General features: G+C 46.6%; 1 protein-coding gene across 1 annotated transcript in view; it reads right to left on the bottom strand.

Moving 5' to 3' along the window:
* Positions 1 to 2,183: 2,183 nt before the first annotated feature.
* The window catches only part of ace (angiotensin I converting enzyme (peptidyl-dipeptidase A) 1), a 35,715-nt gene continuing 22,570 nt past the window's right edge, over positions 2,184 to 15,328 (bottom strand). The window contains exons 17-24 of the mRNA XM_056296990.1: positions 14,853 to 14,950; positions 10,751 to 10,923; positions 10,354 to 10,577; positions 10,059 to 10,203; positions 8,021 to 8,119; positions 7,445 to 7,567; positions 5,158 to 5,342; positions 2,184 to 2,698 (exon numbers count right to left, since the gene is read on the bottom strand). Coding sequence (XP_056152965.1) covers positions 2,499 to 2,698; positions 5,158 to 5,342; positions 7,445 to 7,567; positions 8,021 to 8,119; positions 10,059 to 10,203; positions 10,354 to 10,577; positions 10,751 to 10,923; positions 14,853 to 14,950 — 1,247 coding nt within the window. The 3' untranslated portion in view covers positions 2,184 to 2,498. The remainder of the gene's footprint in view (positions 2,699 to 5,157; positions 5,343 to 7,444; positions 7,568 to 8,020; positions 8,120 to 10,058; positions 10,204 to 10,353; positions 10,578 to 10,750; positions 10,924 to 14,852; positions 14,951 to 15,328) is intronic.

The raw sequence follows: 15,328 nt of genomic DNA, 5'->3' as shown, positions 1-15,328 counted from the left end.
TCTCTCCTTGTCTGACTCTCGCTCTCTTTCTCTGGCTCTCTCTGACTCTTTCTCTGGCTCTCTGACTCTCGCTCTCCTGTTTTTTTCTCTCTGACTCTCGCTCTCTTTCTCTGGCTCTCTGACTCTGGCTGTCTTTCTCTGGCTCTCTCTGACTCTCACTGTCTTTCTCTGGCTCTCTCTGACTCTTTCTCTGACTCTCGCTCTCTTTCTCTGGCTCTCTGACTCTGGCTGTCTTTCTCTGGCTCTCTCTGACTCTTTCTCTGACTCTCGCTCTCTTTCTCTGGCTTTCTCTGACTCTCGCTCTTTCTCTGGCTCTCTCTGACTCTTTCTCTGGCTCTCTCTGAGTCTTTCTCTGGCTCTCTGACTCTGGCTGTCTTTCTCTGGCTCTCTCTGACTCTTTCTCTGGCTCTCTGACTCTCGCTCTCTTTCTCTGGCTCTGTCTGTCTCTCTCTCCTTGTCTCTTTCTCTGGCTCTCTCTCTCTCTGTCTGACGCTCAATCTCTTTCTCTGTCTCTCTCTCTCTGTCTGACTCTCGCTCTCTTTCTCTGGCTCTCTCTCCTTGTCTGACTCTCGCTCTCTTTCTCTGTCTCTCTCTGACTCTTTCTCTGGCTCTCTGACTCTCGCTCTATTTCTCTGGCTCTCTGACTCTCGCTCTCTTTCTCTGGCTCTCGCTCTCCTGTTTTTTTCTCTCTGACTCTCGCTCTTTCTCTGGCTCTCTCTCCTTGTCTGACTCTCGCTCTCTTTCTCTGTCTCTCTCTGACTCTTTCTCTGGCTCTCTGACTCTCGCTCTATTTCTCTGGCTCTCTGACTCTCGCTCGCTTTCTCTGACTCGCTCTTTCTCTGGCTCTCTCTGACTCTTTCTCTGGCTCTCTGACTCTCGCTCTCTTTCTCTGGCTCTCTCTGACTCTGGCTCTCTTTCTCTGGCTCTCTCTGACTCTTTCTCTGGCTCTCTCTCTCTGACTCTCTGTCTGACTCTCGCTCTCGTGTTTCTTTCTCTTTTTCTCTGGCTCTCTCTCTCTCTGTCTGACTCAATCTCTTTCTCTGTCTCTCTCTCTCTGCCTGACTCTCACTCTCCTTCTCTGGCTCTCTCTCTCTGTCTGACTCTCACTCTCCTTCTCTGGCTCTCTCTCCTTGTCTGACTCTCGCTCTCTTTCTCTGTCTCTGTCTCTTTGAGTCTCGCTCTCTTTCTCTGTCTCTGTCTGACTGTTGCCCTCTTTCTCTGTCTGACTCTCGCTCTCTTTCTCTGGCTCTCTCTGACTCTCGCTCTCTCTGTCTGACTCGCTCTCTTTCTCTGGCTCTCTGACTCTCGCTCTCTTTCTCTGGCTCTCTCTGACTCTTTCTCTGACTCTCGCTCTCTTTCTCTGGCTCTCTCTGACTCTGGCTCTCTTTCTCTGGCTCTCTCTGACTCTTTCTCTGGCTCTCTCTCTCTCTGACTCTCTGTCTGACTCTCGTTCTCCTGTTTCTTTCTCTCTTTCTCTCTCGCTCTCTTTCTCTGTCTCTCTCTCCTTGTCTGACTCTCGCTCTCTTTCTCTGTCTCTCTCTGACTCTTTCTCTGGCTCTCTGACTCTCGCTCTCCTGTTTTTTTCTCTCTGACTCTCGCTCTCTTTCTCTGGCTCTCTGACTCTGGCTGTCTTTCTCTGGCTCTCTCTGACTCTCACTGTCTTTCTCTGGCTCTCTCTGACTCTGGCTGTCTTTCTCTGGCTCTCTCTGACTCTCGCTCTCTTTCTCTGGCTCTCTGACTCTGGCTGTCTTTCTCTGGCTCTCTCTGACTCTTTCTCTGACTCTCGCTCTCTTTCTCTGGCTTTCTCTGACTCTCGCTCTTTCTCTGGCTCTCTCTGACTCTTTCTCTGGCTCTCTCTGAGTCTTTCTCTGGCTCTCTGACTCTGGCTGTCTTTCTCTGGCTCTCTCTGACTCTTTCTCTGGCTCTCTGACTCTCGCTCTCTTTCTCTGGCTCTGTCTGTCTCTCTCTCCTTGTCTGTCTGACTCCCGCTCTGTTTGTCTCTCTCCCCGTCTCTGTCTGTCTCTCCCTCCCTCCCTCTGTGTGTTGGTGTTTTTTCTCCACATTGCCATTTCAGCATAATGAAATTGTATGAAACGTGGTGGTTAAATTGAGACAAGTCATTATTTCCTGTCCCTTCTTCTCCATGGTGTCGTCGCGTGAACACACAGCCATAAGAAATGTGATACCTCTTTATTGTCGAAAGGCAGAGGAGCCACTGAAAATCAAATATCCAAAACAGACATACACAATGAAAGGCTTTACAAACATTCATTGGAGACATTTCCCCTTGGCATTCATATTCATATCACAAATAAATTACAAAACAGTAAGGTTGTATATTTGCATAGCCAAAATAATTTTCACTCCAAATTTATACAATAAATATACACAAGACATGATGGGGGGGATGCAGACCAGAAAGCATAAAGGTTATCTGATAAGACGTGATCTTGAGGTCGGCCCTGTTGCCGTCACAGCAGTCTGTATGGAAAGACCAGCTAGTCTTTCTGCTGTAGTTCCAGGGTGGACTGGGACTTCTCGGGCCTCCTTGACTGCCTGTACTTGTAGGCCAGCAGGATGGTGGACACCAGCAGGACCAGCCCGAGGACCAGCAGGATCCACTGTCCGGCCACAGCGGACGCTCCATCCATGCTCATTCCCAGAAAGTCCACTTTGTTGGTTTCAGTGGCGGTCTCAGCTGTGCAGGAGACACGCAAATGGTTAACTGCCTCTAGTATTCTCTTAATATCGTCAATGACATACATCCCTCTGAATGGCTAACGCTACGTCATGCAGATCAGATGGACCTCTTAACAGAAGTCGAGTTCTTCTGAGTCGCCTGCTCCCTCTCACTTTCGATGTTCCTCATAACTTCCTCGTTCTTCTCTAACTTTCTTCTCGCCATCCTTCTTCATACTGTCGTTCATTTTCACATTCTGGAGCTCCAACCTGCTATCTCTCCATTTGTTCCATCCAGCATTCTCTCTATTTCTGTCTCTCTTTCTATCATACCCTTTCCTACTCATCTCTTTCTTGCTCTGGGTTCCTCTCTCTGTCCCTTGGACTGTTTTTCTCTGTCTCTAATCTTCTCAAGCAGGATGTCATCAGTAAACCACGAGCGGGAGATAGGCTTCACTGGGAGCAGCTGCTGAGCAGATAAACACAGTGAATGGCTTCTGTTGAACGAGTGCCTCCACTCGGCTTTCTCTGCCGCCGCTAGCTCTTAACCTTCGCTGTCGCTGTCCAGACAGTTTGTTTACTGGAAGTGTTTGACAAACATTTTCCTCTCCACCACTTCAACATACATGCAAGGGAGGAGTGTGCATGTGTCAGTTTGTGTGGGAGTGCACATTCATGTTTGTGAGCAGCATGCCCTGGTTTGCCTCTGTGCAAGAGCATGCATGAGATGTCTTGCTGCTGCTCAATAATCCAGGTAGGAAATCACAGAAGGTTGAATCAGTTCACCTGGACACACCGAGTACTGACACACACGTTCCACCATCAGCCAAGCCACCTCTCCAGCCTCACCTGACTGCAGCTACCCCACCCTTATAACCAACACAGAGGCTGCAGGTACTCCACCCTTATCAACAATACAGCGACTGCAGGTACCCCACCCTTATAAACAACACAGTGACTGCAGGTGTCTCCACCCTTATAAACAATACAGCGACTGCAGGTGTCTCCACCCTTATAAACAATACAGTGACTGCAGGTGTCTCCACCCTTATAAACAACACAGTGACTGCAGGTGTCTCCACCCTTATAAACAATACAGCGACTGCAGGTGTCTCCACCCTTATAAACAATACAGTGACTGCAGGTGTCTCCACCCTTATAAACAACACAGTGACTGCAGGTGTCTCCACTCTTATAAACAATACAGCGACTGCAGGTACCCCACCCTTATCAACAATACAGTGACTGCAGGTACCCCACCCTTATCAACAATACAGTGACTGCAGGTACCCCACCCTTATAAACAATACAGCGACTGCAGGTGTCTCCACCCTTATAAACAATACAGTGACTGCAGGTGTCTCCACCCTTATAAACAACACAGTGACTGCAGGTGTCTCCACTCTTATAAACAATACAGCGACTGCAGGTACCCCACCCTTATAAACAACACAGAGGCTGCAGGTACTCCACCCTTATCAACAATACAGTGACTGCAGGTACCCCACCCTTATAAACAACACAGTGACTGCAGGTGTCTCCACCCTTATAAACAATACAGTGACTGCAGGTGTCTCCACCCTTATAAACAATACAGTGACTGAAGGTGTCTCCACTCTTATAAACAATACAGCGACTGCAGGTGTCTCCACCCTTATAAACAACACAGTGACTGCAGGTATCCCCACCCTTATGAACAATACAGTGACTGCAGGTGTCTCCACCCTTATAAACAATACAGCGACTGCAGGTGTCTCCACCCTTATAAACAATACAGTGACTGCAGGTGTCTCCACCCTTATAAACAATACAGTGACTGCAGGTGCCCCCACCCTTATAAACAATAAAGTGACTGCAGGTATCCCCACCCTTATAAACAATACAGTGACTGCAGGTGTCTCCACCCTTATAAACAATACAGTGACTGCAGGTGTCTCCACCCTTATAAACAATACAGTGACTGCAGGTGTCTCCACCCTTATGAACAATACAGTGACTGCAGGTGCCTCCACCCTTATCAACAATACAGCGACTGCAGGTGTCTCCACCCATATAAACAATACAGTGACTGCAGGTGGGCTAAGAGTAGAGTGGGGGGTAAGAGTACATCTGTCACCACCTTACAATGATGTGATTGCAACCATTCCCCAATCCTCTGTGAATAGTACACATGACCACTGTAACTCTAGTTAATGGTCACAGCATATTAGCATATGAAACTGGTCGTTGGTTTGGGTCATTATGCCCCTTTATTGTTTATAAGGGTGGGGTACCTGCAACCGCTGTATTGTTTATAAGGGTGTAGAGGTCACTTAGATGATGATGAAACGTTTCTCCCACTAAACGTTGTGTCCAGACGCAGTGATTCACTTTTCTGCGAGCATGCATGAGTACACTCATTTGCATATTGTCGTGTGAGAATATGTGTGTGTGTGTGTGTGTGTGTGTGTGTGTGTGTGTGTGTGTGTAAAAACCTACTTGAAGGCTTCCAGTCATACTCTGGCCAGCCGAGCACCTCTCCGTTTCTCTTGTTCTCGGCCTGCAGCCAGTCCAACAGAGGTTTGAAGTACTCCACCAGCGGCTGGGCGGTCATTCTGGGCTGGCCAGTGATCATGGCCATGGCCTCTGGCCAGGGTTTGCTGAAGCCAAGCTTCATCACATCGCTGCAAAACCACAAGGAGGACCAGAGATGGATTTAGTGAGGAACCAGGGTTCACAGCGATGCTTCCAAATGTCTTCAGAACAGAACAAGTCACAGCTCTGCTTCCTTTTCATGAACAAGGACTCTGCACTTTCTGCTGCCCTTCGTTTCACTGAAACCTGGCTCAGCGAAACCACTTCGGGCGGTGGACTACATCTGCTTGGCTTTCGCCTACATCGACAGGATGGTGTAATATAGCAGTATATAAGCAATGTAGTATAACAGTATATGGGCATAGGCAGTTGATGAGTGCAGCACCGTAACAAAACTCTGTCGTAGTGACACACCTGGGGCCTCATGTATCAACCCTTACCATGGGCACATCTGTCTGACAGTCAGCAGCAAAGCATGATGGTCATTTGTAATTCCTTCCTCCTAATATCTATCGTCTACCTCTTGCAACGAGCAGTCACCCAGGCCTGCAGAGACAGCAGTGTGAGCCAGTCGGTGTGTAGATTCAGGGGTCAGCCCGGTTCTACACTGGCCTCTGAGACCAACGTCAGGGCTACAAAATCCCACGGGCGTGAACGCACAAACGTGCACAAATGTGCACATCGCAACGGCTGAACTAGAATGAAGTAGGCTGAACTAGAATGAAGTAGGCTGAAGTAGAATCAAGTAGGCTGAAGTAGAATGAAGTAGGCTGAACTAGAATGAAGTAGGCTGAACTAGAATGAAGTAGGCTGAAGTAGAATGAAGTAGGCTGAAGTAGAATGAAGTAGGCTGAAGTAGGCTGAACTAGAATGAAGTAGGCTGAAGTAGAATGAAGTAGGCTGAAGTAGAATGAAGTAGGCTGAAGTAGAATGAAGTAGGCTGAAGTAGAATCAAGTAGGCTGAAGTAGAATCAAGTAGGCTGAACTAGAATGAAGTAGGCTGAACTAGAATGAAGTAGGCTGAACTAGAATGAAGTAGGCTGAAGTAGAATGACGTAGGCTGAAGTAGAATGAAGTAGGCTGAAGTAGAATGAAGTAGGCTGAAGTAGGCTGAACTAGAATGAAGTAGGCTGAAGTAGAATGAAGTAGGCTGAACTAGAATGAAGTAGGCTGAACTAGAATGAAGCTGGCTGAAGTAGAATCAAGTAGGCTGAAGTAGAATGAGATAGGCTGAACTAGAATGAAGTAGGCTGAACTAGAATGAAGTAGGCTGAAGTAGAATCAAGTAGGCTGAAGTAGAATGAAGTAGGCTGAACTAGAATGAAGTAGGCTGAAGTAGAATCAAGTAGGCTGAAGTAGAATGAAGTAGGCTGAAGTAGAATGAAGTAGGCTGAACTAGAATGAAGTAGGCTGAAGTAGAATGAAGTAGGCTGAACTAGAATGAAGTAGGCTGAAGTAGAATGAAGTAGGCTGAACTAGAATGAAGTAGGCTGAGGTAGAATGAAGTAGGCTGAACTAGAATGAAGTAGGCTGAAGTAGAATGAAGTAGGCTGAACTAGAATGAAGTAGGCTGAACTAGAATGAAGTAGGCTGAAGTAGAATCAAGTAGGCTGAAGTAGAATGAAGTAGGCTGAACTAGAATGAAGTAGGCTGAAGTAGAATCAAGTAGGCTGAAGTAGAATCAAGTAGGCTGAAGTAGAATGAAGTAGGCTGAAGTAGAATCAAGTAGACTGAAGTAGAATGAAGTAGGCTGAAGTAGAATGAAGTAGGCTGAAGTAGAATCAAGTAGGCTGAAGTAGAATGAAGTAGGCTGAAGTAGGCTTCAGACCAGAGCGTTTCACTGAGACATACGTAGGCGGCTGTGAGAACATGACCGGCAGACTCACCAAAACCAAAGTATGTCAGCATTTTCCAGCCATGTCTGGAGATGTTTTTGGATAGTGTTGAATCAAAGTAATAAAGCCACACCATCATCATCATCACCATCATCATCATCATCATTTCGTGTTGTGGCTGTGTACATTTAGATATGCCTTTGTGCACGCATCCTTGTGTGCACGTGTGTGCACGTATTTTGCCTGTTTCTTTGCGTGACGTGTGTGTGTGTGTGTGTGTGTGTGTGTGTGTGTGTGTGTGTGTGTGTGTGTGTGTGTGTGTGTGTGTGTGTGTGTGTGTGTGTGTGTGTGTGTACCCCAGCAGCTTCCCAGCCTCTTTGGACTGGTAGATGTCACAGGTGTGCAGGGGTCCTTGGTGTCGGGCAGCGTCACACAGCGCTTTGTGGAACTGGAACTGGATGACGAAGCTGACGAAGTACCTGGTGGGGCATTAAACACGTACGCTCAGCCAGCAGTCCTGCTGATGCTCTCAATCCAATTACACTAGCCCTGATGGTCCACACGTGGACCTCTGATGGTCCACACCAGGTCTGGTGGACCTTCCTCGCCTTCAGCATAACACGGCGGCAGAGCAGCAGTGGGTACACATACACATTCAACCCCCCCCCCAAAAAAAACAAAAAACAAAACAGGAACGGCACTATAATCATATCAGAAATAATATTTGTTTAGCATAGTGGACATCTAAGATTGTTGTCCACGACCTTCTGACTTCTCACACACAAACATAGTGGACATCTAAGAGTGTTGTCCATGACCTTCTGACTTCTCACACACAAACACGAGTGTGTATTTACAACACCAGTAATTATTCAGTTGTGTGTTTTTAGTTAACAGGTGTTGTGCGTGTCTGGCAGAACAAGACTACCTACCTGACATAGGGCACGTTAGCAGGGATGTGGAACTTTGCACCCGGGTCAAAGTCATCTTCAGTGCGAGTTACAGGTGGACACAGACCCTGGTACTTCATCCTGTACACAAAGGAAAAAGTCTGACCCTTTAACCAGTCATCAGTTAACCTACCTGCTCACCTGTTCACTCAGCTGATCATCTGGTCTTGCCACCTGCATGCTGACTCAGCTCAGACACATATTTAATCTGGAACTTACAAAAGTGGGACTATCAGAAGCTGTAGACATGGATACAGATGTGGGTGTTCATGTGGGTGCTATTTTAGATGAAGAAAGATACAGATGTGTATACAGATGTGGGTATTCATGTGGATGTTCATGTACATGAAAAAGAAAGATAGATTGTGCTACAGATGTGATTCCAGATGTGGGTGTTATTTTAGATGAAGATAGATGTGGCTACAGATGTGGCTACAGATGTGGGTGTTATTTTAGATGAAAAAGAGCTACAGATGTGGCTACAGATGTGGCTACAGATGTGGCTGTTCATGTGAGTGTTAGTGTATATTTAGAAGAGACACAGATATGGATACAGATGTGGATGTTCATGTTGGTGTTATTCTAGACGAAGAACAAAGAGATACAGATGTGGCTACAGATGTGGGTGTTATTTTAGATGAAAAAGAGCTACAGATGTGGATACAGATGTGGCTACAGATGTGGCTGTTCATGTGGGTGTTAGTTTATATTTAGAAGAGACACAGATATGGATACAGATGTGGATGTTCATGTGGGTATTATTCTAGACGAAGAACAAAGAGATACAGATGTGGCTACAGATGTGGGTGTTATTTTAGATGAAAAAGAGCTACAGATGTGGCTACAGATGTGGATACAGATGTGGATACAGATGTGGCTGTTCATGTGGGTGTTAGTGTATATTTAGAAGAGACACAGATATGGATATAGATGTGGATGTTCATGTGGGTGTTATTCTAGACGAAGAACAAAGAGATACAGATGTGGATACAGATGTGGGTGTTAGTGTAGATGAAGAAGAAAGGTGCAGATGTGGGGGTTAGTGTCGATGAAGAAGAAAGATACAGATGTGGATACAGATGTTGACGTTCACGTGGGTGTTATTTTAGATGAAGAACAAAGAGATACAGATGTGGATACAGATGTTGATGTTCATGTGGGTGTTATTTTAGATGAAGAACAAAGAGATACAGATGTGGATAAAGATGTGGGTGTTCATGTGGGTGTTATTTTAGACAAAGAAAGACACAGTTGTGGCTACAGATGTGGGTGTTCATGTGGGTGTTATTTTAGATGAAGAATGATACAGATGTGGATACAGATGTGGGTGTTCATGTGGGTGTTATTTTAGATGAAGAAGAAAGATACAGATGTGGATACAAATGTGGGTGTTCATGTGGGTGTTATTTTAGATGAAGAAAGATACAGATGTGGATACAGATGTGGGTGTCCATGTGAGTGTTATTTTAGATGAAGAAGAGATACAGATGTGGCTACATATGTGGGTGTTCATGTGGGTGTTATTTTAGATGAAGAATGATACAGATGTGGATACAGATGTGGGTGTTATTTTAGATGAAGAAGAAAGATACAGATGTGGATACAGATGTGGGTGTTCGTGTAGATGAAGAAGAAAGCCACTATATTTACTCATTGTACAGTTACACTGAATGTGTTCTCTGCATGTAACCATCCTACTGTACAGGAGCAGGGGGCGGCTGCAGCACCCGGGGACCAACTCCACTTCTTCTCTCCATTGCCTTGCTCAGGGGCACAAGCAGGAATATTAACTCTAACATGCATGTCTTTTTGATGGTGGAAAGAAACCGGAGGACCTGCAGAAAACCCAAGCAGACACGGGGAGAACATGCAAACTCCACACAAAAAGGTCCTGGGACGACTCGGGGTTCGAACCCAGGACCTTCTTGCTGTGAGGAACAGTGCTGACCACTGGGTCACCGTGCCGCCATGTTAATTTAGATCTAGATGTTAATGTAATTGTTGCAGATCGTATCTTCACCTGAGGTTCCACCACTCCTTGTTGTATTCAGATGATGGGATGCGTCCGTCAAACACCTTCCATCTCCACTGGTCCATCAGGTAGCCGAAGGGCAGGAAGGCAATTTTATCCAAGGCAATGCTCATCAGGAAGTTAATCTCACTCTCTGGAAAAGTGGTCAGAAATGAGTCCTAAATATATATTGACATATTGCACCTCACCTAGTACAAGACGCTCCACACAGGGACTCTGTGATTTTCAGAAAGACAAGTACTTGACCTTTCAGTGTTTACAGTATCTGTGTACGTTGACTCACCATGATTGTTCTCCACTTTATCAAGGAGACCAATACTCTTCAGGTGTTTTGGGGTGGCAACCGACAAGGCGAGTACATCGCCGATGGCCTCATGAAAGCCGGGGTTGGCTCCATCGCGGAAGGACACAGGTTGGTCTTTGTACTGCAGGAAATACTGGACGTGGCCCATCTCATGGTGCACGGTGATCAGGTCATCCATCGTCACCACGGTGCACTGCTTGATCCTGGAGAGGTGGAGATGGTGATGAGCATGTTTCCAACGCTTGTATCTCAGTTTTGTTAAGATGTTTGGTTTTTTTTTTAAATTTGACATTTATGAAAGTCCACATTGGTTGGGCTTTGCCACTGGTGGTGGCCCACCATTCTGCACACAGGATAGCAGATGAATGAACTGAACCTGAAGTCTTTGCGGTTGTAGAAGTCCCAGGCAGAGGCGTGACACACCACCTTGCGTCCATCAGATGGTTTCTCCAACATGGACTTGGCCCAGAACGCCAGTGGCATGGGCAGCAGACCCAAGGAGGTGAAGAATTTGTCTGATTCCTGGAACATCCTGGTGGCGTTCCAGCCCTGGAAGAGGGAAGATGATGTGAGTCAGCATGTTGTCAGTCTGGTATTCTGGGATGAAGCAAACCAGACACACAAAGCCACTTTATTTTGTCCCTGTACAATTACAATGAAATGTGTTCTCTGCTTGTGCAGCAGCAGCGGACAGCTGCAGCGCCTGAGGACCAACTCCAGTTCTTCTTTCCATTGCCTTGCTCAGGGACACGGGCAGGAGTATTAACCCTAACATGCATGTTTCTTTGATGGTGGGAGGAAACCCGAGCACCCAGAGGAAACCCACGCAGACACGGAGAGAACATGCAAAGTCCACACAGAAAGGACCTGGGACAACCTGGGGTTCGAACCCAGGACCTTCTTGCTGTGAGGCAATAGTGCTGACCACCGGGCCACCCAGGACAGTACATGTTACCATCTGAAGTCCATTTTGAGAATTTACTCCTACCCCTGGTCTCTGTAATCCATGTTTCCTCCTGCCAGTTTAGTTGTGTCGCCTTCTCTATTGAGTCACTTTCGCTGCGTGAAATGGAAGGTGACCACCCATTTCTTAAAGGAAGCATTTCCTTTCTTTTCTGGGGGGGAGTTTTCCCCCTTTTCTCCCCAATTGCATTTGGCCAATTATCCCACTCTTCCGAGCCGTCCCGGTTGCTGCTCCGCCCCTCTGCAGACTACCACATGCCTCCTCCGATACATGGTGTCACCAGCCACTTCTTTTCACCCGACAGTGAGGAGTTTCGCCAGGGGGGAACGGCACATGGGAGGGTCACGCTATTCCCCCCAGTTCCCCTGAACAGGTGCCCCGACTGACCAGAGGAGGCGCTAGTGCAGCAACCAGGAGGTGAATAAACACAGAGGGGAGGTGAATAAACACAGAGGGGAGGTGAATAAACACAGACGGGAGGTGAATAAACACAGAGGGGAGGTGAATAAACACAGAGGGGAGGTGAATAAACACAGAGGGGAGGTGAATAAACACAGACCGGAGGTGAATAAACACAGAGGGGAGGTGAATAAACACAGAGGGGAGGTGAATAAACACAGAGGGGGGGGTGAATAAACACAGACCGGAGGTGAATAAACACAGAGGGGAGGTGAATAAACACAGAGGGGAGGTGAATAAACACAGAGGGGAGGTGAATAAACACAGAGGGGAGGTGAATAAACACAGAGGGGAGGTGAATAAACACAGAGGGGAGGTGAATAAACACAGATGGGAGGTGAATAAACACAGAGGGGAGGTGAATAAACACAGACGGGAGGTGAATAAACACAGACCGGAGGTGAATAAACACAGACGGGAGGTGAATAAACACAGACCGGAGGTGAATAAACACAGAGGGGAGGTGAATAAACACAGAGGGGAGGGGAATAAACACAGAGGGGAGGTGAATAAACACAGAGGGGAGGGGAATAAACACAGACGGGAGGTGAATAAACACAGAGGGGAGGTGAATAAACACAGAGGGGAGGTGAATAAACACAGAGGGGAGGTGAATAAACACAGACCGGAGGTGAATAAACACAGAGGGGAGGTGAATAAACACAGAGGGGAGGTGAATAAACACAGAGGGGAGGTGAATAAACACAGAGGGGAGGTGAATAAACACAGAGGGGAGGTGAATAAACACAGACGGGAGGTGAATAAACACAGAGGGGAGGTGAATAAACACAGAGGGGAGGTGAATAAACACAGAGGGGAGGTGAATAAACACAGACCGGAGGTGAATAAACACAGAGGGGAGGTGAATAAACACAGAGGGGAGGTGAATAAACACAGAGGGGAGGTGAATAAACACAGAGGGGAGGTGAATAAACACAGAGGGGAGGTGAATAAACACAGAGGGGAGGTGAATAAACACAGAGGGGAGGGGAATAAACACAGAGGGGAGGTGAATAAACACAGAGGGGAGGTGAATAAACACAGACCGGAGGTGAATAAACACAGAGGGGAGGTGAATAAACACAGAGGGGAGGTGAATAAACACAGAGGGGAGGTGAATAAACACAGAGGGGAGGTGAATAAACACAGAGGGGAGGTGAATAAACACAGACCGGAGGTGAATAAACACAGAGGGGAGGTGAATAAACACAATTGTGTATATATGTGAAGGTTGTTGTGTTGTTATTCTGTGCTGTTGGTCCTTGTGTATATAAGTGAAGGTTGTTGTGTTGTTATTCTGTGCTGTCGGTCCTTGTGTATATAAGTGAAGGTTGTTGTGTTGTTATTCTGTGTTGTCGGTCCTTGTGTATATAAGTTAAAGTTGTTGTAATGTTATTCTGTGTTGTCAGTCCTTGTGTATATCAGTGAAGGTCGTTGTGTTGTTATTCTGTGTTGTCAGTCCTTGTGTATATCAGTGAAGGTGGTTGTGTTGTTATTGTGTGTTGTCGGTCCTTGTGTATATAAGAGAAGGTTGTTGTGTTGTTATTGTGTGTTGTCGGCCCTTGTGTATATCAGTGAGGGAGGTTGTGTTGTCATTGTGTGTTGTCGGTCCTTGTGTATGTAAGAGAAGTTTGTTGTGTTGTTATTGTGTGTTGTCGGCCCTTGTGTATATCAGTGATGGTAGTTGTGTTGTTATTGTGTGTTGTTATTGTGTGTTGTCGGTCCTTGTGTATATAAGTGAAGGTTGTTGTGTTGTTATTGTGTGTTGTTGGTCCTTGTGTATATAAGAGAAGGTTGTTGTGTTGTTATTGTGTGTTGTCGGCCCTTGTGTGTATCAGTGATGGTAGTTGTGTTGTTATTGTGTGTTGTCGGTCCTTGTGTATATAAGAGAAGGTTGTTGTGTTGTTATTGTGTGTTGTCGGCCCTTGTGTATATCAGTGTTGGTAGTTGTGTTGTTATTGTGTGTTGTCGGTCCTTGTGTATATAAGAGAAGGTTGTTGTGTTGTTATTGTGTGTTGTCGGTCCTTGTGTATATAACAGAAGGTTGTTGTGTTGTTATTGTGTGTTGTCGGTCCTTGTGTATATAAGAGAAGGTAGTTGTGTTGTTATTGTGTGTTGTTATTGAGTGTTGTCGGTCCTTGTGTATATAAGAGAAGGTTGCTGTGTTGTTATTGTGTGTTGTCGGTCCTTGCGTATATCAGTGATGGTAGTTGTGTTGCTATTGTATGTTGTTATTGTGTGTTGTCGGTCCTTGTGTATATAAGAGAAGGTTGTTGTGTTGTTATTGTGTGTTGTCGGTCCTTGTGTATATCAGTGATGGTGGTTGTGTTGTTATTGTGTGTTGTCGGTCCTTGTGTATATAAGAGAAGGTAGTTGTGTTGTTATTGTGTGTTGTTATTGTGTGTTGTCGGTCCTTGTGTATATAAGAGAAGGTTGTTGTGTTGTTATTGTGTGTTGTCGGTCCTTGCGTATATCAGTGATGGTAGTTGTGTTGCTATTGTATGTTGTTATTGTGTGTTGTCGGTCCTTGTGTATATAAGAGAAGGTTGTTGTGTTGTTATTGTGTGTTGTCGGTCCTTATGTATATAAGAGAAGGTAGTTGTGTTGTTATTGTATGTTGTTATTGTGTGTTGTCGGTCCTTGTGTATATAAGAGAAGGTAGTTGTGTTGTTATTGTGTGTTGTTATTGAGTGTTGTCGGTCCTTGTGTATATAAGAGAAGGTTGCTGTGTTGTTATTGTGTGTTGTCGGTCCTTGTGTATATAAGAGAAGGTAGTTGTGTTGTTATTGTATGTTGTTATTGTGTGTTGTCGGTCCTTGCGTATATCAGTGATGGTAGTTGTGTTGTTATTGTATGTTGTTATTGTGTGTGTTGTCGGCCCTTGTGTATATCAGTGATGGTGGTTGTGTTGTTATTGTGTGGGGAGTGCAGAGACAGGAAACCAGCCACATTCCGTGTGTGTGCAAGCTGCATGGCCAGTACAGGTGATTTTGGTCGGGCCGTCCTGTGTGTAGCGCCGCCTGCTGGGCAGCGGGTGCCTGGCGTGCCGGCTCACCTTGGCCAGCATGGCCGGCGTGGCGTCCACCTGCGTGGCGTGGGGGTAGGGAATGGCCAGATCCATGACGCCGGACCAGGTCTGCGCCCACATGTTCCCTGAGAAGAGGAGGCATGGTCAGACACATCATCTTGTACTTATGGACCTGGTTCTGTTCCAGCCTGCCAGCTCAGCCCAGGGGGATTTGGGACGTGGAGCCGGTCCAGCCCCTCGCCATGTGGACCTGTCACACACCATGTCACGCTTGATGCCCGTGAAAGCAGATTAAATCCAGGCTAAAGCCGTGAGTACGCACAGCCACCAGCTGAACACCACCGGGCCTGTGCTGACACACTACAGGGGGTTTTGGCCAGCGGGCCGGTCTCCGTGCTGGATTCCGGGCCTGTGCTGACACACTACAGGGGGTTTTGGCCAGCGGGCCGGTCTCCGTGCTGGATTCCGGGCCTGTGCTGACACACTACAGGGGGTTTTGGCCA

This window comes from Lampris incognitus, chromosome 17, assembly GCF_029633865.1.
Source record: "Lampris incognitus isolate fLamInc1 chromosome 17, fLamInc1.hap2, whole genome shotgun sequence".
NCBI lineage: Eukaryota > Metazoa > Chordata > Actinopteri > Lampriformes > Lampridae > Lampris > Lampris incognitus.
This window is presented reverse-complemented; position numbering and strand designations above follow the sequence as displayed.